This window comes from Aythya fuligula, chromosome 7, assembly GCF_009819795.1.
Source record: "Aythya fuligula isolate bAytFul2 chromosome 7, bAytFul2.pri, whole genome shotgun sequence".
Classification (NCBI taxonomy): Eukaryota; Metazoa; Chordata; class Aves; order Anseriformes; family Anatidae; genus Aythya; species Aythya fuligula.
The window spans coordinates 34,926,749-34,952,203 of NC_045565.1; the positions used below are offsets into that span (position 1 = coordinate 34,926,749).

The 25,455-nt window shown below is 41.0% G+C and overlaps 1 protein-coding gene across 2 annotated transcripts in view; it reads left to right on the forward strand.

The window, feature by feature from the left end:
* The window catches only part of DOCK1 (dedicator of cytokinesis 1), a 257,844-nt gene that overhangs the window by 39,378 nt on the left and 193,011 nt on the right, over positions 1-25,455 (forward strand). For both annotated transcript variants that reach the window (XM_032190845.1, XM_032190846.1), the window contains exons 19-25: positions 4,175-4,272; positions 7,299-7,388; positions 7,852-7,952; positions 9,688-9,822; positions 13,299-13,407; positions 20,688-20,758; positions 22,132-22,238. In XM_032190845.1, the coding sequence (XP_032046736.1) occupies positions 4,175-4,272; positions 7,299-7,388; positions 7,852-7,952; positions 9,688-9,822; positions 13,299-13,407; positions 20,688-20,758; positions 22,132-22,238 (711 nt within the window). The remainder of the gene's footprint in view (positions 1-4,174; positions 4,273-7,298; positions 7,389-7,851; positions 7,953-9,687; positions 9,823-13,298; positions 13,408-20,687; positions 20,759-22,131; positions 22,239-25,455) is intronic.

Genomic DNA, 25,455 nt, shown 5'->3' on the forward strand with positions numbered 1-25,455 from the left:
GTTTCTGTATCTGTTTGTGGCAAACAGGGGTTCTCAGGGTTAAAACTGAGACTTTTATATTGAAATATACTGAAAACATGCTCTGTGACATTTTCCTACTGTGTGGATATGAATAATAGCACCAGGGAAAAGGGTGAGTTTATTTTCGAGAGGAGATGATATCATGGCCGTGCTCCAAAACAATCTGTTGTGTTATTTCCAAGGTGCGATATTCAGTGTTTTCTGGATCTTCTGCCAGAAGCCAGTGCTGTCACTCCTGTGTTGGGCAGGCAGGTGTGTGCATGGGGCTGTGCTGCTTGGAGGCCGGTTTCCTTTTCACAAACTTTCATAGGAACACGGAAAGCTGGGGACAGGCTCAGTGTGTGCTGCTTCTTTTAAAACGGCCTCACAGAAGTTTTACCTGTGTATTTGTCAGCCCAGAGGCTGCAGCAGCCAGTGCTGGTGGCAGCCACCAAAGCAAACATTTCACGCTTCCAGCCAGCGCCCTCTCTTTACTTTTCATGCTGGTTTGCCATGGGGTGATGCCTCGTTCTCCTGGGCACCCCCTGCCCAGGGGGAAGGTGGCTACTTGGATGTAGTCACCTGGCAGTGTGATTGCAGTCTTTTCCAGTGCCATCTCTTAGAGCACATCCCAAGTGCTTGGTATTCAGAGCACATCACACGCACTGCAGTTTGGCAGTCTTAGAGCCTAAGAGGATGCTTAGCAAAAAAAAAAATAAAAAAATAAATAAAAAAATGCAGAGATGATTTCTGGAATTTCATCGCAAGTACAGGATGGGAGCTGAACGGTAACGCAGTGATTTGGGGGGCTTTGTACGACGCAGGAACCAGCACGTGGGATTGAACTGCATGTTCTTCTGGTTTGTGATTGACATCGTGGGGCTTTTCTCCTCAGTCTTTCCTGCTGTAGCAGGAAAATATTTGTTAGTATATGGAAATATTTCGTAGTGGTCCATTTATTGACTGCTTTCACATAACCGCTACTGACGTGAAAACCGAGCATTGTTTTGTGCTTAATTTACCTACAATTTGCATTGAATTTTGATCAGAATTTAATGTTACTGGTAATTGTTGTCTGTGAAACTTTCTCTGAGTTGCCAAAGCCTCTTCAAAGTGTTACAGCATTACTAAACACAGTCCTCATGTATTGCAGGCAAGTTTTAAAGGAAGCACAATTTTTAGCGTTGAACCTTTCCCTCAGGTGTACAGTTGGTATTGCTCTTCAGGCTGTAGGTTTTGAAGCTGATTTTCTCTTCTGTAGACTTGTGAGATAATATTGCTCCCTTAACTTTAAAAAAGAAACAAAAATCCGTGATTATCTTTGCCTACCAAAGTTTTTTTCTCATTTTGATCATCTGTAACACTTCTTTCTTTCTTCTCAGTAAGAATCACAGAATTTGCTTTGAAACTTATTTTTAATAATTATGAAATTATGTTAGTAGATCATAGAATTCTTTCTGTGTTGTATTTGATGCTGCAGATTGTGTCTGCAGTCTCTCTGAACACTTGCTTGATTTCCATTCTTTATGAACTGCGAGTCGTTAACGTTGCCGTTCTGTTAGTACCTGATGTTCTGAGCATCCGTAGCAGAATATATTGGTAGGAATGAATTGCCTGTCGTCTTAGGTTTTTTCAATTTAATTTTTAGGAAGAACAGCAGTATAAGCACAGGAGAAGGACTGCTTAAAATACATGTTAAAAAAAAAAAAAAAAAAAGAAGGTAGCGAGGGCTGGTTTGCATCCATTCCTGATGTCACGATGAAGCCAGAAGTATGTGTTCATTTTGTTTCCCTTCTTACAAGTAGCCTCTTGAGCTATGACAAACTGAGGCCTTGTATACTCCAGCAGAAGCAGGGTGATTTTGGTCACTGAATCTTCTTTTTCCAACTAGAAGTTGGAAAAGCCCTTTTTTGTGTTTTCTTCCCTGCATGAAGGATTCAAACATGTAGAAAACTAGTAACTGCTCTTGATCCAGAGACAGGACTTCAAAGAACCAGGGAGACTAGGCTTTCAGAAAACAGTTGAGGTGAATTTTACTTAATCATTCCGTATAATTAGTAAGTTTTTAAAAAAAGTTATGCATATGAAATGCAAATTCAGGTGTTTTAGTGGCATAAAAATGAAGTTGATTTGAATACAGAATTGAAGCAAGCCATTAAGAGCAAAAAAGCAATCGCTTTATGGGGAAGATTATTTCAAAGAACAATGAAATCAGGGTGCAAGTACTGTCTAACTTCAGCGAAGCAGTTTGAAGAAAGTTTGGGTATTTGTGTAGGGAAAATTCTGCGTGTGTACAGGTCAAGGTAATAACGTAATCAAGAAACAGGACTGCTCTATTGTTAAATAAGATGTAAAAGACGATCTTCACACAAATTTGATGTCATCCTAAGTTGCACTAAGCTGTTTTAAGTTTTTATTGCTTACTGGTAGGCTAGATATTTATTCTAACCCTGAGCAATTGAACATTCTCACTCTGTCTTCTTCCTCCGATACTTTCTGATCATATAAATTTCACTTGATGTAGGTGCCTGTAGTAATTGCTGTTTACTACAGGCTGAAATACGATTTACGTTCTTACTCTGTTGTACTAACAGTGTTGTGTTAGATGTAGGTGTGCTGAGAGGGGAGGATTAACTGGCTGGCTGTTACTTTGGGGTTACAGCTCGCAGTCACAGTGAACACACGTTCTTTCTGCACGCTGTAACTTAGTTTTCTGGTTGTTGGACTACGTTGACTTTTTCTGTTCTCACATGTATTTGCTGTGTCATCACACGGAAAGAGCACATGGGTTTGGTTTCTTGGGGCATTGCACAATGCTATTCAGAGGTGCGGGCTGGCTTTCGTTCAGTTAATTTCTTTTGTCAAGCTGGTGCCTTTTTAGAAGTCAGGCTGAAACCCAGTTCAGTGGTGGAAAGCCACTGGCTATAAACATGCTCAAGAAATGCTTTGGATAACTCATGGAGGCATCTCCAGCTTTCTTCCAGAAGCAATTTTTCTTTTGAAGTTGAGTTTCTAAGACTTCGGTTTCATCCTAAAGACTTATTGTAAATTGCATTACCAAAAAAAAAACAAAAAAAAAATAGGATTGTCTAACTACACCATAGCTTTGAAGTCTCTTTTAGGCCCAAAGAGAGAGAAGCCTCGTTTTGGTTTGAGTGCTGCTCAGAGGGAAGTTCCCCCAAGGAGAACCGCAATCCATTGCATTAGAGATGATTTTATTTATTCCTTAGAGGGGAAGCTTTGGGGGAACGTCTAGCAGCTGCTCTGGGTCTCTGCCTGTAATTTGCATGATGTTTGGCTAAGGCACGACGAGCTTGGAGTTTGGGGTTTGTTTCAATTCATGTTGCGTCTCAGAAAATGTCCAAGTGGCTATAACTTAGTGGTGCTCCAGGGTGGCTGTTAATATTTACTAGCGTGCTTATTTGCAGATGAAACACAATTGCGAGCTGTCTCCTGAGAAGCTGGAGAATGGCGCTGTGGCTCTTCACGGCTAATGAGGGAGAGAACCTGCCTGCTGCAGCTTGTCTCATATTTATCAGGGACTGATGAAGTGGCACCATCTTGGTAGTGGGATGTAGGATTTGGGGACAAGACCATTGCAGTTGATTCATTTCATCATCTGAGCCGTAGCCTAGTCCGTCACTTGGAAGCATCCAAGTCATTTGGACATTCTGAGTTATGAAGCAGACAGCTTTCCTCTGAATTAGCTTGGCGTGCAACTGTTTGGCTTGTGCTGGTGTATTTTCTTTTCTCTTTATTCAGAGAGAGCAAAGAAGCTAGAGGCACTCACTCTGGAAGAATCGCAGCCGTGTAGATGTCACTGTGTTGGTGGCTGACTAATTCCAGTTTGGCATCTTTTTTTAAACACACAACTGTTGTATGCAGCAAATCAAAACCGAGGGATCAGGCTTCCTTGGCCCAGATTTTAATGCTGACACTTCAAAATCAGTCTGCTTTTTTGAAAGCCTTTCACAACTCTTTCATGACAGAAGCATTGCACTGCCTGTCTGCAGTGTCAGATGTACCCTACAAATATGTTATCGGCCAGTGAAAAGGGCTGACCTATCGAAGTAAGCCTGTTTGTCCTGAACACAGTTATGGTGTGTGCATGGAAATAAATATCTGGTGTGATCTAATTCTTGTTTTTTTTTTTTTTTTTTTCCTTCACTCCTAGTGGACCTCCTGGGCCTTCTGAAATGGCGATCTAACACAAATCTGTTGCAGCAGAATTTGAAGCAGTTGATGAAAGTTGATGGTGGTGAAGTGGTGAAGGTAACAAGTTAATTTCTTTAAAAGCAAATTTGGTAACATAATTTTGCTGAAGGCTGTATTTTGAGGTACTCATCTGTTTTCTTTTCTCTCCCCTGTAACCATACTGCGCATACCTGAACATACTTAAGAGATACCTGGCTACAGTTTGGCCTTCAGGAATGCAAATCCCCTTCTCCTTTCCCTCAAAAAACATGTCAGATTTTAAGTAAATTTCTAGAAATGGAGGTTGTTTTTCTTTTTTTTTGTTTTAGTGCTTCAGTGTTGCTTTTTTTTTATTATTTTAATATACAGATACTGGAAGAGAGGCTGTTTTTTTCAAGATTAAAACATCTTGGAATTATCACATGGTGATATTTATCATGTTTTAAATATAAGGATGTGGAATGCATGCACCTTACTGTGTGCTGCTTGTAATTTTTTTTTTTTTTTTAAATTATTTCTCCTGAAAATACTTGGCTGAGCCAAGGTATTTACATTTGCCAAGGCCACTGAGTGATTGCAGGAACCTGCATAAAGACAGATTTATTTGCGGAAAAGAGTAGGCTGAGACTTCATTGAATGTGTTGTACTAAATCAAATATAATGAAGTGTCAGAAGATGTACTGTGCTGGGGACAGGTGGCCCTTAAGGACCTATGGTGTTTTTACTTCATTTGGATTTTAATGTGTTTAATAGGAGTAGGGTGAGTGCCTCGTTTTGAGGTGACCTAAAACATCTGAGACTGCTGGCAGTGTTCTTTATTGAGAGTGGTAAATACAGGATCTCAGGTGTGGTTTGTGTTTCGGGAAGGTTCTCAGTTCTCCCTGCTGCTGCTTTGTTCTGGATCATTTGATAGCTAAAAACTTGACACTGATACCAGGCTCTGACGAGTGCTGTCACAGTACTGTCATTTGTAATTTTCACTCGTCTCCAAATGACACCAGCATACAGCAGATCAGTGCCTGATGGATACCAGTGATTTTAGAGGCACCAGGATGCGGCACAAACAGGGCTCAAGTAAGAGCAGAGTCAGAGGGAGTTCTCCAGCCAGCACGTGCTCATCCCTCCGTCTTACTCACTTCCCCCTCGTATGTGGGAGTCTGAGCAGAACTGGCTGTGTGCTTAGTACAGAGGCGTGAACACTTAATACTGCTCTTTTCACTGTGTTTCTTCATTTCAGAAGACCACTGTTTTGCTTTATCTCCTACGGTAACGTTCAGAAAATCTTGGTGTAGCCTGCTCTGTTGCATGCTAGTAGCACTTTACCTGGTTAGTAACTGCTTCTGTCTGTTCTTTCAGCTCTTTTGTCCTTCATGTTTTTAAACGCCACATCAGACACAGGCTATGTGTGCTACAGAAAGTACATATTTGATAAAACATATCCAGGTTTTCTGTTAAACTATTTAGTTTTAAACTCCAGTACAACATCCCTGCCTAATGGTGTTCATTCAGCACGAAGCAGGGATCACCAAGGTCCTTACTTAGAGTAACTGCTTCAGTACTGTAAGAAATCTGGAACTGTCTTCCTGTAGCAGAGGCGCTGTCTTGATTATTTGTGAGGAGTCCATGGGATGTGAGAAAATAAACTAATAGTCCAGAACTTACCCATACTAGTTCCCGACCTGAGAAGTTTTGCTTCCACTGTTAAAACAAAAGCATCCATCCTGTATCCTCCTTGCTGTTGTATGAAGTCCTTGTAAACGGATTTCAAACTTGAACTCTACCAATGGAAGTCAATATGTGATGCCTGAACATGAAATAAAGACTAGAGCAGTCATTGCACAGGTTTTTAACAATCCTTTGTTTTCAGAAGAGAGTTAGCCAGGCAGGGGGTTGGGTCTGGTTGTACCCATTCTCTTCAAACTGAGACAGAAACTTCTGACAAAGCCGTACTCTTTCCGTGTAGCCCAGGCGATGAATCCCATTTGGCCTAGGAGATCCATTGTGCAGGTAGAAGTCTTGAAGGCTGGTGGGAGTCCAGGTGTTTTCCATGGCATACATAATACCTCCTGGGGGTTGCAATCTCAGAAAACAATCCCATAATGCTTGTTCAGACATTCCTCCCCACCTACCCTTTGTCTTGTCTACTTTTTAAAGAAAAAACAACAAACAAACAACAACAACAACAAAGTTTCAGGATTGTTCTGGCAAATCTGTCTCAAACAGCAGTAAGTTGAAGCCTTTCTCTCTCCACCAACCCAAACGCCAACCGTGGCCACGTTCGCTCTCATCCTGCCGTGGGGGAGCCCGTGTTGTTCCTGGTGGAAGGAGATGCTCAGAGCCAGACCCCGGTGCTGATCAAACTGAATGCATTCACGACTAGCTACGGTTTATACCTAAGAGACTTGCTGTCACTGGGAAGAAATGCTGTAATTATGTGTGTGTAAAACAGCTTTTATCTCTCTGCTCAACTTCTGTCCCCTGCCGCTAATCTGCTTTTACTCTCGTGTTGCGCAGGTCAACATGGCTAGCGAAGACTTCCTCGGGGCAGGGATAGAGACCCGTAGGTGTAGGGCTGGGGCAGAGGGTTGTGTGCTCGGTGTCCCATGCCTGCATGTACACTCTTCCTTGAACTTCTGGGTCTGAGCCTGTGCAGCTGTGGAAAGCAATATGCTCTGCACTTTTTGTTTTTTACTGCTCAGCTCGAAGCTGCTGAGGATGACTTATTTGGCATGAGACTGAGTTGCTTGTCTGGTTTGTGCTCTGAAACATCAGTTTTCAGAAACTGCATGATCCCATTGACTGTTGAAACTGAGTTTTGAAATACGTTTTGTTCATCTACCATATGTAGATTAAACTTTTTCAGGTACCAAGTGTGATTTCTGACCTTTTATTTCCTATTTTGGGGTGATATGGATGTATAGATAATCAACTAAACATTGTTTTTCAGCAAATGATTTTAAGTTTTAAAGTTTTCCTTTCTCAGCTAACTTGTGAAAATGTCTTGCATAAAATATAAATGAAAGCAAGTGTTTCTGTGTACACCTCTGTGAAGTCAGATTTTCATTATTCCTCTCCAGCGTGATGACTTTTGTATTTATTTGTAGTTCCTTCAAGATACATTGGATGCACTTTTTAACATAATGATGGAGAACTCGGAGAGTGAGACGTTTGACACATTGGTGTTTGATGCTTTGGTAAGTCTGTGTTGTGGATAGGCAAAAATGTAGATATTGTAATGCTGAATAAAGAAATGTGGTGTAGATACGAGAATGAAGTTTTGCAGTGAAGCAGTATTGGCTGTTAGTTAGTGTTGTTTTGGTTAAAAACACATGGGAAGTTTTCATTATATTTGAAGTTTCAGATGGACTTGATTGACAAGTGTTTGTATCCTGTCATCTTCCCAGACAGGATGGAAGCCATCACATCCAAGTATTTTAGTGATTTAACAGCAGAATTTATGACAGAAACAGCAAGTTTCTACTTGGAGCAGAAAACTTGGTTTGGAATAGAAAAGGAGAATATGAATGCATGGGGAGGATAATCAAAAACCAAAGTCTCTTTGTTTTGAATGTTGTTATACTTTATCTGAAAACAGTGACTGAATGTACAGAATTCAAGTGTTTTGAGGATAATGCCATAGTTATGCTAATTTTTCAGGTATTTATCATTGGACTGATAGCTGACAGAAAATTTCAGCATTTTAATCCAGTCCTGGAAACCTACATTAAGAAGCATTTCAGTGCTACGTTAGCCTACACGTAAGCTTTAAAAATTATTTTTTCACATCGGGGGTGTAATACGACTGGCTCAGCAATTTAGTTACTTGTTTAATTAGGAATTTGCCCACAGAACTTGTGGGGTAGGAGCTTCTTGGAGAAGACTGGATATTATCTGTCTTTCTCTTTTAAAATAATACTAATAAAACATTTGTAAGAAGGAAGTCTTGATTTTCTTGTACTGAAGGAGGGGGTAATTGACTATTTCAATAATTGTTTTGTAATAAAATATTCATAAGCAATCTCCCGTCATACTTAAGAAAGTAAATGTGCATTTAAGATTCTTCAAATCTGTGCTGTTTGGTGCATTAAATTGATGTTTTACCCGATATCATCTGTGTTCCTGTCACTTTGGGGAGCAAGCAGTGAAGAACAAAGGTCTGTTACTTTTCCTGTCTTAAGTATTTCTTGGCAGATAGCTCCTTTGCTGCTGCTGCTCATGTTGGAGAAAAATACATAATGGATATCTTTTTGGTGTTGGGAGGAGAAAAAAAAAACAACAGACAAGCAAACCTGCTGTGCATTTTGCTGTTATGCAGTCTCTATTATGTGAGCAGAAATGTTTGAGAAATATTGATCTAAAATAGCGAAGAAGTTGTGCCTTTAGTCACATCTTTGATATTCCATTCACTTCACTGAGCTACGGCTACTTCTGCTGCCTTCATGCAAAGCACATCAAGGATGAAGCATCCTGCAGCGTCTGGCTTCCTCAGCAAGAGCTTTAAGCTGGCCTTTGCTGGTAGACAGGGAGGGCACCTATCCCTTCTTTACGTGGAGAGGTGTAGAAGCAGGTTTATGCTTGGGGATGCTGGAAGAGCTTACAATTTTGGGTTAATTTGTGACCGTGGGCTTGACAGATCCCTGTCCCCTCCCTGCCAGGTTTACTCAACTTGTGTTTTATTGCACAAGTTGAGTAAAGAGAGGTTGCACTGAGAATATGTAGGTGCCTACCTCAAATTCTTAAGCAGCTTACTCCTACCAAAATAAATGCACACGTAACAAGATGTCTGTCTACACGCTGTTTTGTGTTAGTGATATGTAATTGTTGTACTTACTTTGAATGTGCATGTTGAATCATGCGCCGTAGCTGGAAGGATTCAGAACAGCATTACTTGTTCGTGCATTTGAATAGGAGGTAGGTTTATATTCATTAGGAATGATGTAGTCAGAATGGTATTGTTTTAAAAATCGTATTGCTTCCAAGTTTGTTTACGTTTTAAAACGTGGAATAATAGAACTTCCAGCTGCTGCCATAGCAATTTTTAAGAAATAAATTTCACAAATTCTAGCCTAAAATCCATGGGCAACACTATGTAAAGGGGAATCCTTGAGTAAAGAAGAAACTCCTATTTTAAGTGTTTTAATTTTAACAAGGCGTTTGTGTTTAATCTTAATAATTTGACTGTTACTAGTAATTGTATCTTTATAATTGGCTATTAGCCTGAACATCTTTGGATATCCAGCATAACATAAATCTTAGCAAGACTTTGTGTTGCATGTATGTTGGATGACATTATGGTCTGTGTTCCCACCCCCAAGACCAGGTTGCAGCTGATTATCAGCATAAGCAAGAGCACAATATGGGTGTGTTAGTTGCATAGTTACTTTTGAAACTTGGAGGGCATTATTTGCAGACATAATTTCCCTTCCAGTCTCTCAATGTTGACATTTTTGTTGTGAATATGCTTTTAACATCTGTGTTTGTGTATTTAAACAGAAAACTGACTAAAGTTTTAAAAACGTACGTGGATAACGCTGAGAAGTGTGGCATCACTGACCAGCTTTTTAAAGCCATGAAAGCTCTGGAGTACATCTTCAAGTTCATAGTCCGCTCCAGGATATTGTTCAATCAGTAAGTTTGGCGAATGCTGAAAATACCTGCAGTTCTGACTGGATATACACCTGCTCAATATCGCACTGCTCTAAGAAGTATGTGAAGTTGTTAGGATTTGGTTTAGGTGACACTTAAACCAGCCTGAGTGAGCCTAACTGCCTTAATCCTGAACCCAGCTGCATGGGAAGTAGTAAACACAAGAAATGTGTATCTGAAACACGTATTATAAATACCATTGTAGTAGTAAAACTGTGCTGTGTTTTAGCTCTTTATGGGCTAGATCTCTAAGGAGTAGCACTTGACAATGTTTGGTTAACTTAATAATTAACTGTGGTTAATAATTGTCTGGTATCGTGACTGAGAAGTTAAAGCTACTCAGGAGATGTGTGTTCTGAGAAATTTTCTTCTGAGATATTTTCTTCAGGGTCAGTGAGCAAGAAGGGAAAGTGGAAAGAAAGAAGGGCTGCAGAATGTGTAGTCTGCACGGCGATACTGTTTTTAAATAAAAGAATCACTTGGATTTCTACAGTGCCCTTGTCGGGGTAGCAGAAGCTTCTGGGAAGGAAGGGGACTCCTGGAGGGTTTTTCCTACCGCCAGCCCATTTCCCACATGGTAACGTGCACCACAACTCCCTGGGCCTTCTGCAACCAGTGTCTGCCCATAAAGTCAATTCTAAATAATTACCCTAAGTTAATTTGGAAATCGGTGCTCTATCTGATACACAAAATACAAAAAAAGTTACAAACAAGTTACCTGTTCTTCTTAATTTAGATTCAGTCCTTTTACTACTTGTTACAGACTGTAGCAAAATTATTACAAGGGATTTATGTAGAGCTCTGAAGTCACCAGCTCCATCAACCTTCCTGCGAATTACATGATGTAATTTGCTTCTTTAAGATTCTGGCTGTGATATTCGTAAAATACCCAATGCCACTTATGCTGTTGGAGGTCCTACAAATCATTTTAAAAAAGAAAAAAATAATTATCTCTTGCTGCAGATTAGATTTACAGACAATATGACCCTTTAGTATTGGCCATTGGGTTTTCTCCTGTTAAGCACTAATTCAGAGCACTTCAGCATTGGGGAGATGCAATTTTCAATGACTGGGGATTAATCAGCAAAGCTGCTGAATGTTGAATGGCACCACAATTTGTTCTGCTGGGAGACTGAAATCCTGCCTGAGGTGTGTGATTGAAATGATGATAATGTAGAAGTGTTCTGAAACATCATTAGCATTTCACTGAGAAATCTTGACAAACAAACAATCTTTTTAAAAAAATTACATATTTTTAACCTTAAGGTAGAAGTAGACTGAATGGATACAACATCTTAGAAACGTGAGGCGAGCTTTGGGTCTGGGTAAATGTGTAAATACCTGGTTCACTAATTAAAGCCTGATGGCAAATCCAGTTGTTTGGTGTATCGAGGTTTTAAAGGCAAGATATTGTGAGCTTCAGAAATACCTTTGTGGTTCACACAGTGGATTCCAGTGGCAATGTAGCACCTACAGCAGGCTTAAAACTTTGAAGTCAGTGGTGGAAGTGTCGACTTGGTATAATAATGGTAAACTGCAATGGTTTTTTTATGTATTACCAGGTGTATTAAATGTATGCTAAATAACTGGCAATAGAAACATATTAGTGACTGTAACTTGTTTATTTTTATTACTTTCCTTCCTGAATCACAGAGGTTTTTGTCTGGAGCATTCTGATTTATTGGACTGTCAAGTTTAGTTACTCCTTTTATTAGTATTAGTTCCTCCTCTCCAGTGTGTTCAGGAGAACACAGAAATCCGTAATTGAAATTGGGAGTTAACAAATAATTTGTCCTGTATAACCCCCAGTTTTAGCCTGGAAGGGGAATAGAAGTTTGCACAACAAAATAACACAATTTAATAATTTTTCTGTAGCACGTGTTTCCCCTGTGTAGCAGTTAAATAGCTTTTAATAATACCTGTGGCTCCAAAAGGGTTTTGATCACAGCATTAGGAATGATAAACGTTGGGTTCAGTGCAAAGCAGCGAGAGCATCCTGTTTTCCACATTCATTTTAAAACTGTATGCCCCTTCCCTTCTGTAACAGGTGGTCCATCAGGAATTTTTAATTACAGCTTAATTATTTTCAGACGCGAAAAATTCTTTTAGGACTGTGGACATGAAGAGCCCGTGGTTCTCTTTCTGAGCTGCACATCACATTCAAGGCTCTTTTCTTGCTGGGTTTGACCACAGAAGAAAATGGAGCAAAATAGAGGGGAAGCCTGGTGGGGCTGCTGCAAGTCCAAAGGGCTTTAAGGGCCGGTTGGGGCTCCTGGAGGCAATCAAAGCTGAGTGGGTAAACCAGGAGTTAAGGGAGAAAATCCATTGGATGTGCACAAAGACGAATTAAGGTTTGACCTGGATTAAAAGCAGTGATTGGGTTTTGGTCACATTAAGCACGTGTGGCATAATTTTATTACTCTGAGGTTTATGAAACCAAACGGTCTGTGCAAAATACCAGGCAACAGCCCTTATGTGAGTCCATCATACCTATTGCCAAAGAGGAAAAATAAAGAAATTAAAAAATAATTGCATGGAGCTAGTGGTCTCCTCTTTCTTTTCCATTTTGTAGTGAGAATGATCTCATCCTACCTCTGAACCCCAAATCCTGCTGTGTTTAAACACTAAGGAGTTTCAAAGTTACTCATTCCTATGCTGTACTGAACCAGCGGAGCATGAGGGTACCAGGTTCCTTAGCTTGGCTGCTCCTTTTTTCCCCTTCTGTGTTCCTGAGCTATCCCAGGGCAGTTTTATCCCCCTGAAGTCATCCAGCAGAGCGAGCTGACAGAGCACAGCACTCCTCTGCAAACCCTGCCTGCAGGCGCCTTGCGGACTGTGGGTTAGTCATCTTGTGTATTCAGGGAATGAGAAGGGAGACGAGATTTGTGTCAGCTCTCCAGAAATCAGAGGTGAAACACATCGAGTCCTCTCCTCCCATTTGTCTGGAGTATCGCAGAAGCAGAGGGTTAATGCATGTACATCCTTTCAGAGTTTGAGGCCGCTCGCCTTAGGCCCCTGGTAGATTGTAATGACTGCAGGCAAGTTGTCCGGGTGCTTTCTGCTTTCCACATCGCCGAGCTGCTCGGCATCGGGGCTGCCAGACATCTGCAAGCTCTTGTGCAGGGTGGAGGAATCTGCCCTGCTGCTGCGTGGGCACGTGGAATTGGGTCGCCGGAGAGATTCAGGGTGACGTGAAGGCGTAAGGAGCAATACTGAGTGTGGCATTTCAGATAGGGAGCTTCTAAATAAAATCTTTAGTTACTGCTGGTCAGTCTGTCTTTAGATTTCTGTGAAAGACAACTCTTAGTTCAGTGTAGAAACGTGTAAACGTTTGTGAACCTAAATAAAAATGAAAATAAAGCAACACAATGAACTGTCATCTGTCACTGGAACAAAATGTTAAATATGTATTTCCGTTTTCAGCCAGCTCATGTTTATGACACCCAATTATTTTTCAGACTTTATGAAAACAAAGGGGAGGCAGACTTCAGGGAGTCCTTGCTGCAGCTCTTCAAGTCCATCAATGAGATGATGAGCAGCATCTCCGACCAGACTGTCATAGTGAAGGTATGTGGAGGTCTCCAGCTTGGCTTCATTTTTGCATCCTAAACCCTAATCAGGTGCCTGATAAAGCATCTGCTGTATTTGTGCCCAGACGTGTGTTTTATCTCAAACACGGTTAATACTTCATGCTTCTAATGAAGGGTCTCTGCCTGTCTAAAGAACGTGTTTCAAACAAGCAACTTGACTTCCTTGCTGTAAATGCCCCACTTTTTTTTTTAAAGGGAACTTAGGTGTTAAATGATGTTTCACTTATTTAATTCATATAACCTTATCTATAAGGGATTTTTAAGATATCACGTTTAAGATGCTGGTGGCAGTGTAGATCATGTCCTTATGCACTTATTTATATCCTAGGCTGCTCAGGAACTTCAACATAGTATCTTAAGCCCTTGCACATATTTTCTTTTATATGGAAACTCCCCCCCCACCCCCTCGTGTTCTCTTTTTTCTCTTTAATATGGTGTCAACTTCTGGGAGAGTTGGCTGGCTCATGGAATTGGGAACGTGTTCTCTGACTTCTAATGAAAAGGTTGCTAATATCACAGAGCAGAAGCATTAGAGAAAAATCTACCATTCCTATCATTTAGAGCAGCTGGAGGTCACTGTGTCAGTCTCACGCTCTTTTAATGAATCTCTTTCACTATGAAAAAGTATAGAAACCAGAGTAAACACACGTTTGATAAGATGCACCTTATTGTTCTCCTTGTGATTCCCAAGAGCATTTATGAAAGATGCAGCTCTTGACCCAGCCGTGCTGAATCAGCTGGAATATGGTCAGACAGGGACTAAGAACTGAGGTTGGTGTGGGAATAGTGTGACTTCCTGCTCAGATGTGTCTATACAGTAGGGAAAAAAAATATATAGCAGCTGGGAGGCAAAGAAAAACAGTGGCAAAGTACAAAGTCTGTGCAAAAGGCTCCTGTTGAAGGAAGCTGGGAGGTGTAGAGTGGGAAAACAGCCAAGTCAAAGCCCCAGATCCTTTGTAGCTGAGTACAGACAGGTCACAGGGTAGTGGCATCCTGCTGGGCACACAGCAAAAGTACTGGGAAATAAAGCTGCCGAGCTGGAATAGTTTGGTTTGCAAGGCAGAACTCAGACTGCAACATCTGATACCAGGAGGGGTACTGCGTGGCTCAGGAGAAGTGTTCTGCCAGAGGAATGAAGATGCAGCCATCCCGAAGGGAAATTATTTTTTCAACAGCATTATGCATTGAAAAAAAAAAAAAAAAGTCAAAAAGTACCTCCCAAATTAACTTTGTATTCACCTGAGAAGCAGGAAAAGACGACCAAGTTCCTAGCAAAGGCTAGAGAAATCACACTACAGCAGTGTCTGTCCCTGTCTCTGGTGTTTTACATCCAGATCTCTGCAAACTTGTGCAGAGCACATCTCCTGTCTGCATTTGCCTACATGAAATAAACACACTGGTAGGTGAAGCAGCGAGGGCTGAGCGTGTGAGGCTGCCTGAGAAGTGTGCTTGTGTGTGCCTTTCAGAAGCCTCCCCAACCTTTCATTCATTATTCATTCGTTACTTTCATCTCCTTTGGACTCTAATTACCTCGCTCTTAGAATATGTAGTTGTTAGGATTGGCTTTTTGCAGCTTGTGAGATTGCTTTTATTGTGTTCGAATATCCACTGAAGCACTGTAATTCCTTCAGTAACCAGAGCTCTGTGTTTCTGTTACAAAGCATAAAATCATCGAGTAGGGGTATAATGCCGTGCTTTTGTTGTGAGGTGGGTTTTGAGGAGTGAGGATGGCTTCTGGAGAGAAAACTGCTTGGCAAACCTGGGAGGTGTCAGTAAGCAGGTGAGGATATTGGCTTAAAAGGGAAAGTTTTTCACTTTTGAGGCTTGTTTTCACAGGAGATCACGGAGGCAGGCGGTGTCAGTAGGTCCAGGAAGGGGTTAGGAAAGTCCAGAGCTGACCAAGAGGTGCAGCCCCAGCAGTGCATGGCTGGGTGACACACAGGGAAGTTGCTGGCTGGGGGTGTCCTTCAGTTCACATCAGTAGATCTAGCTTTAGCAGTCCCAGTTTTTTTTTTTTTTTTCTTTCTGCCCTACGTTGGGGAAGCTAAATAAATGTACACAACATCAGCCTGTTGGGAGAGATAAGGCGCTGAATAGACCTACCCCGAAAATGAAGGTGCTTCACATTAAAGAGGCAGGTGCTTAATTCACACATTAGAATATTGCTTTTTTTCCTCACAGAAACCGTGATGTGTCGGGATAGTTTATCAGCGTGAAGCAGGACTGCCACGGAAAAGTTTGGATGTTTACAGCTGCCCTGTTTGGGCTGGCTGTGCTGCCTGTTTTCTCTCAGCGTATCTGAAGGGAGTAGCCTTCGAGCTGACATTGCGAGGGGCAGAATGAATGACTGGAGCCCTGTGTTCCTAGCAAGAATTGCTCTTTATCTATTCAAATATTTATGTCCTTGCAGAAGCCAATGAGCTGTTGCAGGCTGTTGCTCAGCTCTTCAGTTACCTGAGAATTTGCATTTAAACCACCCCTTGTTTATTGACGGACCCGAAGCCTTGAAAAGGGAAAAGTTGCGTCAGAAGAAAAATGCATGGGTTGTATGAGGATTTCAGGTACTTTGCAAACCTGACCTCAGTTTTGAGGAAACAAAATGCAGACTATTTTTTGAGGAGGGCACATAAAGAGTGGCATTTAGAGGTTTTGTTGACTACAAGTAGGGATAACTTGCATTAGGGACACCGCATTGACTAAATTTTTCTCGAGACTTAAAAGAGAAAAGCAAGTGAGCAACCCCCCTGTCTGCCTGCCAAGTCTTCCAGTGCCCCCAAATCGACACTTTGCAGTGCTGAGGCTGCTGTGGCTGGGGAGGGCATCGAGCTGAGCTCTTGCCCAGGGCTGTCCTAAGCCTCGAGCTGGCCTGGGGCTTGGAGAAGTGTTTCTGTGCGGTGGTGGGGGGCTGTAGTCGTGGTTTGAGACACAGGCAGACTGAACTGTTGGCTTTTCCAGGTAGTAGCTTGATTTTAAGAATTACTTGATGAAGGTGTGCAGCATTCAGCACGTATACGTGTTTGTGATGATTACACGTGTCGTGAGCTCTCCTGATTTTGTTCCTATTTTCTGCTAATTGGTGCATGATAATTATTTCCCTAACCTTTTACTGTTTAAGCCCGAGCTCAGCTGAAGCCTAGCGTGATGTTTCAAGTTTAGATAAAAATGCAAATGCTTCCTGGTAATTTATTCTTGCATCTCTTTGAAAAACGAGGGCAGTTGAGCCAGCTGCATCGAATTTCTGAGGATTGTCTGATTTCGGCTGTGTTTGTGTGAGGGAGCTGAACTGTTCTCAGCAGGGTTCCTGCAGTTCACTTGCCTGTTTGCTGGTACACGTGGCTTGGTGCTGCGCTTCGGCAGGGCTGGGGAAAGGCAGGCTGGTACGCTTTAAATGATCCTGATAAAGGAGGTGTGCGTATAAAAACGATCCAGTAATGTGACCGCAGAGAACCAGAGGGAAGATGATAACATTTCGCTAATGAGAATTCTCTTCTGAGCCTGGATTTATAACTCCTGTCGCTTTTAGCACGGCGCGTGTTTCTCAGTATCCATCGCCTATTCTCCTCTAACAATCCACAATAATAATTTATTGCTTAAACCACAGAAAAGTACTCAAACAGAAATACATTACAAGCTGCTCAGGTCGTCCTCATCAGCAGGAGAAAACAAAACGGGCTGCACTAGTCTGCAGGGCTTCTCCAACAGGTTGAACGTTTTGTATCCTCCGTTTAGACGAGCTGACTACTAAAATATGTCCATGGACTGAGGTTTCTGCTTCTTAGGACCTGTATGGGAAAGTCTGTTGTTACGCTGGTAACTAATAGAATAATTTCTTTCCCCGTGATGACGCTTTATGATGCCTTACGCTGCATTTTGTGCCACAGGCATCGGTTCAGTTGTGATTTGGAACAAAGGACTGCTGCAGACTGGGGCAATTCAGAACTAGCGTGTAGGCATTCCTGGAAATTGTTTCATCCAGCTGCTGACAAGGCTTAATTTGGCTGGGTTTATGAGCTTAATAGGATTGCAGCCAGGGATAATGCTTGTGGAGAAGGTATGTGCTTTCTGGTGAGTGGTACAAAAGATGGAAATGAACATTAAAGTCGTGTACAGATTGTGTAGGTAAAACAAATTTATTGCTTCATCAAACAAAAGAGTTCATTAGAACATACTGGATTTGGCAAAGAAATTTGATGCTCAATTGTGAGATAAGCTATGCTGTGTGAAAGGAAAGGCTTGACAAAACGACATTTTAAAATTAGGTATTTTTGCTTTTATGTAGGATAAAGAGATGAATTTAAATCCAAGACAAAAACCTGGAGCATAGTTTCAAAATAAATGTTTAAAATCTTGCAAGTGTCATTTGTTCAGTCTTATGACATCCTAAAGTTAGTGCTGCATTTTTGGGGGTTCTTTCTGTTGTTCCAAAAAAAATAAGTGAAGCTTGCTCTTACTTCTGCAGTTCTCCTACACAGCCACATAAATAAATTTGTATCTACAGACCCTAGCTGCACCACCAAGCTGCCTATCTTATAACTCATTTAGTTGAGATCAGAGATTGGAGACATTAGAAATCGTACAATTTTGTTAAAATTTGAAGATACTGAACTTCATCTGGTTTGCCCCTAAAGCAGAACCGAAGTGGCTGATAGTTGCTGTAAGTACAGGCTTTAAATTGATGCTTTAAAGAGTTTCACCTGACAGTGCTTCATTTAAGTCATTAAAGCGTTAATTTTAATGATTGTGCCAGCGCAGTGTGAAATTGTAATTCAAGATGTAAAATAAAAGCTCCTTTTTAGCGTGTTACTAAACATTTATTGCTACATGCATTTGAATGATAAGCAAATAAAAACACAGCGATGGCTGCGGTTTATAACTGGTCATTAGAGTCCTCATCCATCAAAACACATAAGCCTGTGCATAATGGGACTATTTGCATAATTACAGTTATGAGCTTGATTTCTGAGCATGGAAGTAGTCCGCTAAGCATACGTGGAAACGTTTGACAATCAAGCTCGACTGTTTAAATGGACGACCAAAAGGAGCTGGAAAGCTTTGAAATTCGCAGCTAACCTGTGACATGTTTGAGGTTTGCTCAGGTAGAAGTGGTCAGCAAGCAGTGGCAGTTTTTCTCTGTTTGTCACTCAGAGCTATTTGACAGGTTTCATCTTCTCCTGAAGAGCTCATTCTGTAGAAGCAGAGCCTGCTGGTGCCTTCGGAATTCAAATCTCCTTTTTTCCCACTCAATCCACTTTTTCTGTGAATGCTTCTGCAGGTTAAAAAAAAAAAATACTACTACATTTCTTAAACAAAAAGCAAACACTAAAATTGTATCGGCGCGGTAGAAACATACATTTTGCTTTTATTTGAGCAAACAGTGGGAAATGCTGGGTATTGACTCACTTCTGGTTGATGGACAGAATTTGGGAACAGCACGGGCTATAAAAGCTTCACTTCATAATTTTTTTTTCTGTTTCAGCAGAATTTCTGTAATAACAAACACTTTGTAATAGCAAACAAATTTGCTCATTCACATTGCAGAAGAGGAGATGAGCTGATTTGAAGATGGGCATAGCGTGCACATAAACGCTATGGGGCGTAGTTTTGGCCACGGATATGTTCCTCCTTCAGCCGTCTAACCAAAATCATTTTAATCTGCATTTTTATTGAGGAATATGCAAATTAATGGCTGCTTCATACATTATTCAAGAAAAGATGTATTTTGTATCACTGATACTTCTTCTAATCTTAAGCTATGCAAATGATTTAATTAAAATAATTATGCTATATAATATACCTGAACTTTACTCTAAAATAGTACTTATTAATCGTTAATGGTACTTGTATTTTTAGCTGGAAAGGTGATTAAAATACTTGATTGATGGTGGGTTTGAAAGTATTTTCTTCCCCTTTTGCCTAACAGCTAGGACCGAGCTGGCCTTGTGTCTGTAATCAACCAATTGACCTAGTGCGTTCAAGAGCAGGGTCATTTGATTTGAAATTGCTGGTGTTGTGGCAGAAAAGGGTGGTTATTGGGAAAACAGAGAAGTCGTTTTGATGTGCCTGTCAGGCAGTGTTCCTGCAGCCTGCTCTGGTGGGCTCATCCTCCTCCTGCGAGCAACCACAGCCGAGCAGAAGTTTGCTGTCTCTTCAATCCCTCCAACCTTGGAGTTGTACGGCGTAATAACTCGTCACATCACGGCCTTGAGGCTGAAAAGGAATTGGTAAAAGGGAAGAGCGTGAGGGCTTGTCTGCCTTCGGGTAAAGGAGGCTGGGGAGCACACGGGGCTCTCAGCGACGGAAACTGCCAGGGCTCAGCACCCAGCACCCGGCTGCTGCACGAGGAGTGAATCATCCCCCCTTTTGTGGCAGCAAAATGATGTGTGTAATCAAACCGTTGGGTAGGATCGATAAAATGCAAAGCAAAGCGAAATAAGTGTCTGGCAGTTGTGGTTTCTGTCTGAATTACTGCCTTTCTTCCCGGGCTGGTGCTCAGCACCGGCGAGGCCTCGGTAAAAGCTGGGTGCGTTTATAAGCTGTTACAGCTGAGGTTAAAACCAAAAAATGACATTCTGCATGAGGATTTCTTACGCAGAATATATCTCATCTTTTTGGTGCTAAAATGAGACATTTCAATCCGTTTGCAAATGGAAGAGAAAATAAAAACTTTGTCATTTAAATTACTGATTGTGTAGAAGAAGCGAAGTTCAGCTTTGGGGTTACCAGAGGTCCATTTACTACAGTCTGACCAGAAAGTTACCCGGCCGTGGTTGCATTAACAACAGAATCAGTTGAAATAGTTCAAACATTTAACATCTGTGTCGGCAGGACTTGGCTCTTACGTATCCTCCCATCTTCTGCTGTGAAATGGGGAGGCTACCGCAAGCCCAAGGGCGAATTGAGGACCCGTAGTTTGGCTACAAAGAAGGGAAGGACAACAACTATGGGGTTTTGTTTGCTTTTGACCTAGTGGAAGGAAAATTCAACCCAAACAGCATGGAGAATGAAACAGCATGGAAATTGCCTCATCCTTCTTTTTTGTTTAATCTTAAAAGTTTAATTTTCCTGGAGTTTGGAGGTTAGGAAACTTTTACCCTAAACAGAACAGGCTAAGAGCAAGTTGTGGGGTTCAGCTGAAGGCAGAGGGGATCGTTCAGCCAAAGCAATTACACGTGTAATTCTCCTCTTGTTCTCTTCCCGTTGGATTTAAGGATCATGAATTTCAGCCCTGTTTTTTTATTTATTTTTTTTTTTTTTTAGGGGGCAGCACTTAAATACTTGCCAGCTATTGTCAATGACGTGAAATTAGTATTTGATCCTAAAGAACTTAGGTAAGTAGTTAATGAATTGAGTGTACTGTGCACCTCATCTAGAATTTTATTTTATATTATTAAATATCTATAAATATATATCTGTAATATATATTTTTAATGTATTACTTTATTAGTATACTGGTGGCTTGGAGCATGAGGGCAATGAAATATGACCACCTGAGATGTTTTATCACTTCAGTTATCACCTTTTTTCTGCAAGTAGTTGCAGGACTACACACACATCCTGCTTGTAAAGTAATGTGGGGCATCAGGGTTTGATAAATGCCTTGATAAATTTTGCAGTCTTGACTAGTAAAACCACATAATGAGCTACCAACAATTATCAGTCAAGTAACGGACTGCAAAACACTCAAAGCTGTGTACTTAATGCATCGCTCTTTGAATTATGTGAGGTAAATAATAACTCTGCTTTGGTTCAGTGAGCCTTACTTATGGATGGACATTTCAGTATCATAAACACAGGAGTGCTCTTAATAATGAATAGAAAAGCATAATGGGAAGATGTTTTAGAACAGCAAGAATAAAAAAATAATAAAGCAAAACTATTTGTTTAGGACCACTTTTAACTTAGAGGGAAAAAAAACAAAACAGTTTCTCCCAGTAATACTCAAGGTGTCTAAATCGAAATAAAAATTAGCAATGTAGATTTAATCTGATTTGATTTGCACAATCAGTTATAGAATATATATTATGTGTGTATAAATATGCATTTTCCATGTTCTGTCAAAAGGATGAAAAAATAAAGTAGAAATAAACTATGTAACTATAAACTTTTAAAAACTTTTTCATATTTATTACTTTTATATTAGTTTATATAACTATAAACTAATTTTCCAAATGTCTGAGGAAGCTGGAGTCTAGCTTCTGCTTGCCTGAGCTTTCAACTTATTTGCGTGTACGCTTATGCTTTCTTTGGCCCTAGGGAAAATATCTACTGTAGAGTTTCTGATCTAAATAATACTTTTGAAATGTGGTAGTAAAAGTATTGTTGAAAATACACCAAATGAGACATGTCGGGATTCGGCCCTGTTTTACCCATAATCAGTACAATTTTTCTGTCACTTATGGTATTGAAATTGAGTAATACTTAGAAATGTAGCCTTAATAGGGGGGAAAAAAAAAAGGATAAAAAATTAGGAAATGATACAAAATTATTATAAATTTCTTTAAAAAAAAAATCGTTTTAATGTGGGAACTGAGCTGATGAGTTTGATGGTCCTATATCAGCCTAAAATATGTGTTTTTGTGTGGCTGTACCGTTGGTGAAAGCTTGTAATATGGACTATCACTTTTTTCCACATTTTTAATTTTGTGGCTTATATGGTCATGTATTATGTTTAATATGTTTTCTCTTGTGTCTTTGCATGTAGCAAACTTTTTACCGAATTCATCCTGAACGTTCCTGTGAGCCGGCTGACAATTCAGAAGCTGTACTGCTTGATAGAAATAGTTCACAGTGACCTCTTCACGCAGCACGGTAAGCAGAGCCTGTGCGACTCCGAAGCTGTCACATTATTCATTGTCTCCAGACCTCTGCTGCTGTAAGGTTTGTCCTTGCTACCGAAAGCAGCAGAGGTTGTAACCAATGAGGGTTGTTCCATTAGCAGGACAAGGAGATTTAAAATCAGGGAGGAGATGCTAATTGACACTTACTGCAGGTTAGAGATCATAAAGAAGTGAAAGGAAAAACTTGTAATTTTTCATTTAAGAGGGCACTAAGTGTCTGGTGTTATTGGCACGCGTTACAACTTCAATGGTGATAATTTTATCAAAAGCTTTTGTGCTCAGTGAAGTCTGGCAGAAAGAATGGCTGTTCTTGCTGGCCATCCTTTCTGAAACATCTTGCTTTCCCATCACTCTGTACCCGAGCCAAAGTAAAACATATAAACCCTTTATCACAGCATATAATCCCTTCATCCGTTCTTCCTTATTCTCTTCCTTCACATTGTGGAAGATGACTTCAAGTGGTTGTATTACAGATTGCTTCGTTTGAAGTGAAACCTTCTGTTCTTTTTTAGATAACTGCAAGTTAAACTAACCCAGACTAAATGTTTATGTGCTGTCAGAAGAAGCTAATGAGGGAGCAAATAGGTGATGGTTCAGCCATAAAGGAAATCGGAAAGGAAATAATTTTATAAAGGAAATTTGAGTCTTCTGTGGATCAAAAATGCTGGTGACGTGACACAAAGTGCTGACATAACAAAATTTTGTGGTTCCAATTTAAAAAAAAAAAAAGTCTTGGTGTATTGGCTCTGCACTGATAGGTCTTAGATCAGTTAACGTCTGAACACACCTAGTAACTTTATCTTTTATGGTTAGTTTAAAAAAAAAAAAAGGTATAAAGCTAACACAATCTGTGCTGCACATGCTCCTTAATTTCACAAAGCTTTGTGCTTTCCCACCTGGTGCAGTTCAGCAGCACTGCTGGAAGTTTGTATGTAACAGTATTGTATGGACCTGGTCCTAACAACTGCGGAAACAAGTGCTACCTGTTGCTCTCTCTTGCTGCTTGAAGTTTCCTTCAGCAGGGTTTCCCCTTGTTGCTCAGGTGGGCCTGTGGCACAGAAGTTGTGAATTTACTTCCTGCAGCTATGGGTGGTGAGGAAGTAGGGGTAAAGCTCTCTTAAAACAGGCTACTGGCCACATCACCACATACTGCACCAGCAACTCCAAATGCAATTCAGCTTCACCTTCACATTTGAGACCATTTGAGATTATTCAACCCTTCTGAGCCGCACCAAACGAGAGGCATAATTTTATCTAATTTGAATCACAGGATTGGAGTTTGGGTAAAATGGTTCAAGTCTCCCTGAGGCTGCTGTAATGTTTGCTCTCCCTGATGTGTACGTAATGTTACTGTAACGTGTGTCCCTTCTGGCCTTCTCAGCTCTTTGCAGTGCATTTTCTTTCTTCTAGCTGCCTTTAGAAAGCCAGGTCTTCAGGGTAGAAGTCAGTGATGCTCTGGAGAGGAGGAAATTGAAATAACATGGGGAAGAGCATCCGAAGTCTAACATGCATCAGTTGAGGTGTGATGGGGATTCAAGGCACGTGTACCCCAAGTGCTGCCCAGGCATTCGTGGCCCATCCGGGCTGCGTGGGGCACTCGTTTCACTCCAGCTGCTGCCCAGCAAAACTGGGGCAGTGCCACATGCAGGGGGATGAAGCCTGGCCCAGGAGGGGACTTGCAGAGTTGGGTGCACTGCTGGCACGGCTGCGTGTGCTTGTGCAGGGCCTTGGCTGTTCTCTGTCAATAAACACAGCATTTTGTCAAAGCTTCTCGTGCTGCTGATAGGTCTGCGTAAAGCCTGGAGAATCAATCATACCGGGAAGGTTTTGTAAACAATAAAAATTCACTTGAAAATAAATTAAATGAATAGCCACAGTATTTGTTGTGCTCAGATTTTCCCTGCTCTGCTGGGCTGAGTTCGTGTTACTGAAGCAGAGCTCTGCTGCCTTTCCTCCTCCTCATTTGTTCAATACTTTTAAACTGATAGCCAAATTCATGTAAGTAGCTGTATGATCCTGTATCATGTCACAGGAACGAGATTTTCTTTTCTAAAAGCAATATGCAGCACAAGATTGTGGAGTTGATGGAAAGCTGTAAAACGTACCGAAAAACCAACCAGCATTTCATCAGTGTAGGTGGAGAAAATGCACTAATTCTGTGCCCTGAGAAGTCACGGAAGATTGATTTGTGGTGCCTCAAGAAGAATAAAAATTCAAAATACATGAATTCATGAGGCTTTGGAGGATGTGGGGATGAGAGGGGTGTGAGGAATGATAAAGCATCCTGCTTGAGTGATGGATGCATCGGTGGTCGTCATGAAGTCTCAAGGCTTTGGGATTTTCGACATGAATCTCCTTTTGCATTGTGGTTTGTGTCTTTAAAAGTATTTTTTGAATCCTTTTGTAAAACTTCACTGGCTTTCTGGTTACGTTGTGTGTCTCGTTTGTTCCCTTCTGAAATTCAAGGTTACTTCTCTCCACTGCAGAGCTTGTACTTACTTTTATTAAGCTTTCTTCGGCCTTGGCAGGCAAGTCTTGTACGTTCCTTCCATTCCATTGCTTTTGTCCTAACAGTGATTCATAATCGAGCCCTTATACCCAGGGGAGTGAGGAAAATCAGCGTGTGATTAGGCAGTCAAAGCCGTGCTAAGGAGAGAGAGAGAGAGAGCGTGTGTGTGTGTGTGTGTCTATTTGTGTGTGTGTGTTTGATGAGAGAACAAGAGCCCGGTGACTTCAAGGAGCATATTTTCCAAGCTCGTGGCTATTTACAGAGGCCCTCAGGTAGGAATCGGCCCTCTGCATAGACGACACGTGTGCCACATCTTCGTGCTCCTGATTCCTGTCCTTGAATATTCGAACAGCACCAAGAGGAAAAGATTTTCCAGCGATGTAAGCTGATGCGAGAACAGCTGCTTCTGCCTATTTTCAGGGATTATACTTACCAAGTTCCAAGTCTGTTTTGTACATAGGATCTGCCTTTTTCCCCTCTCCATGTTCTTACCAATAATCTAGTATGGCATTAGCAAAATAAGTACGAGTTTTCCACTGGAAGAGCATAAGTAGCATCTTGCTGTTTTTTTTGTCAAGCAAAATTTAATTAAAAAAATAAATTATTAATTTGTTTATTTATTGTACAGAGAATATAAATTAATAGAAAATCTCTTGCATAGGGGCTGGACGCTTCTTTG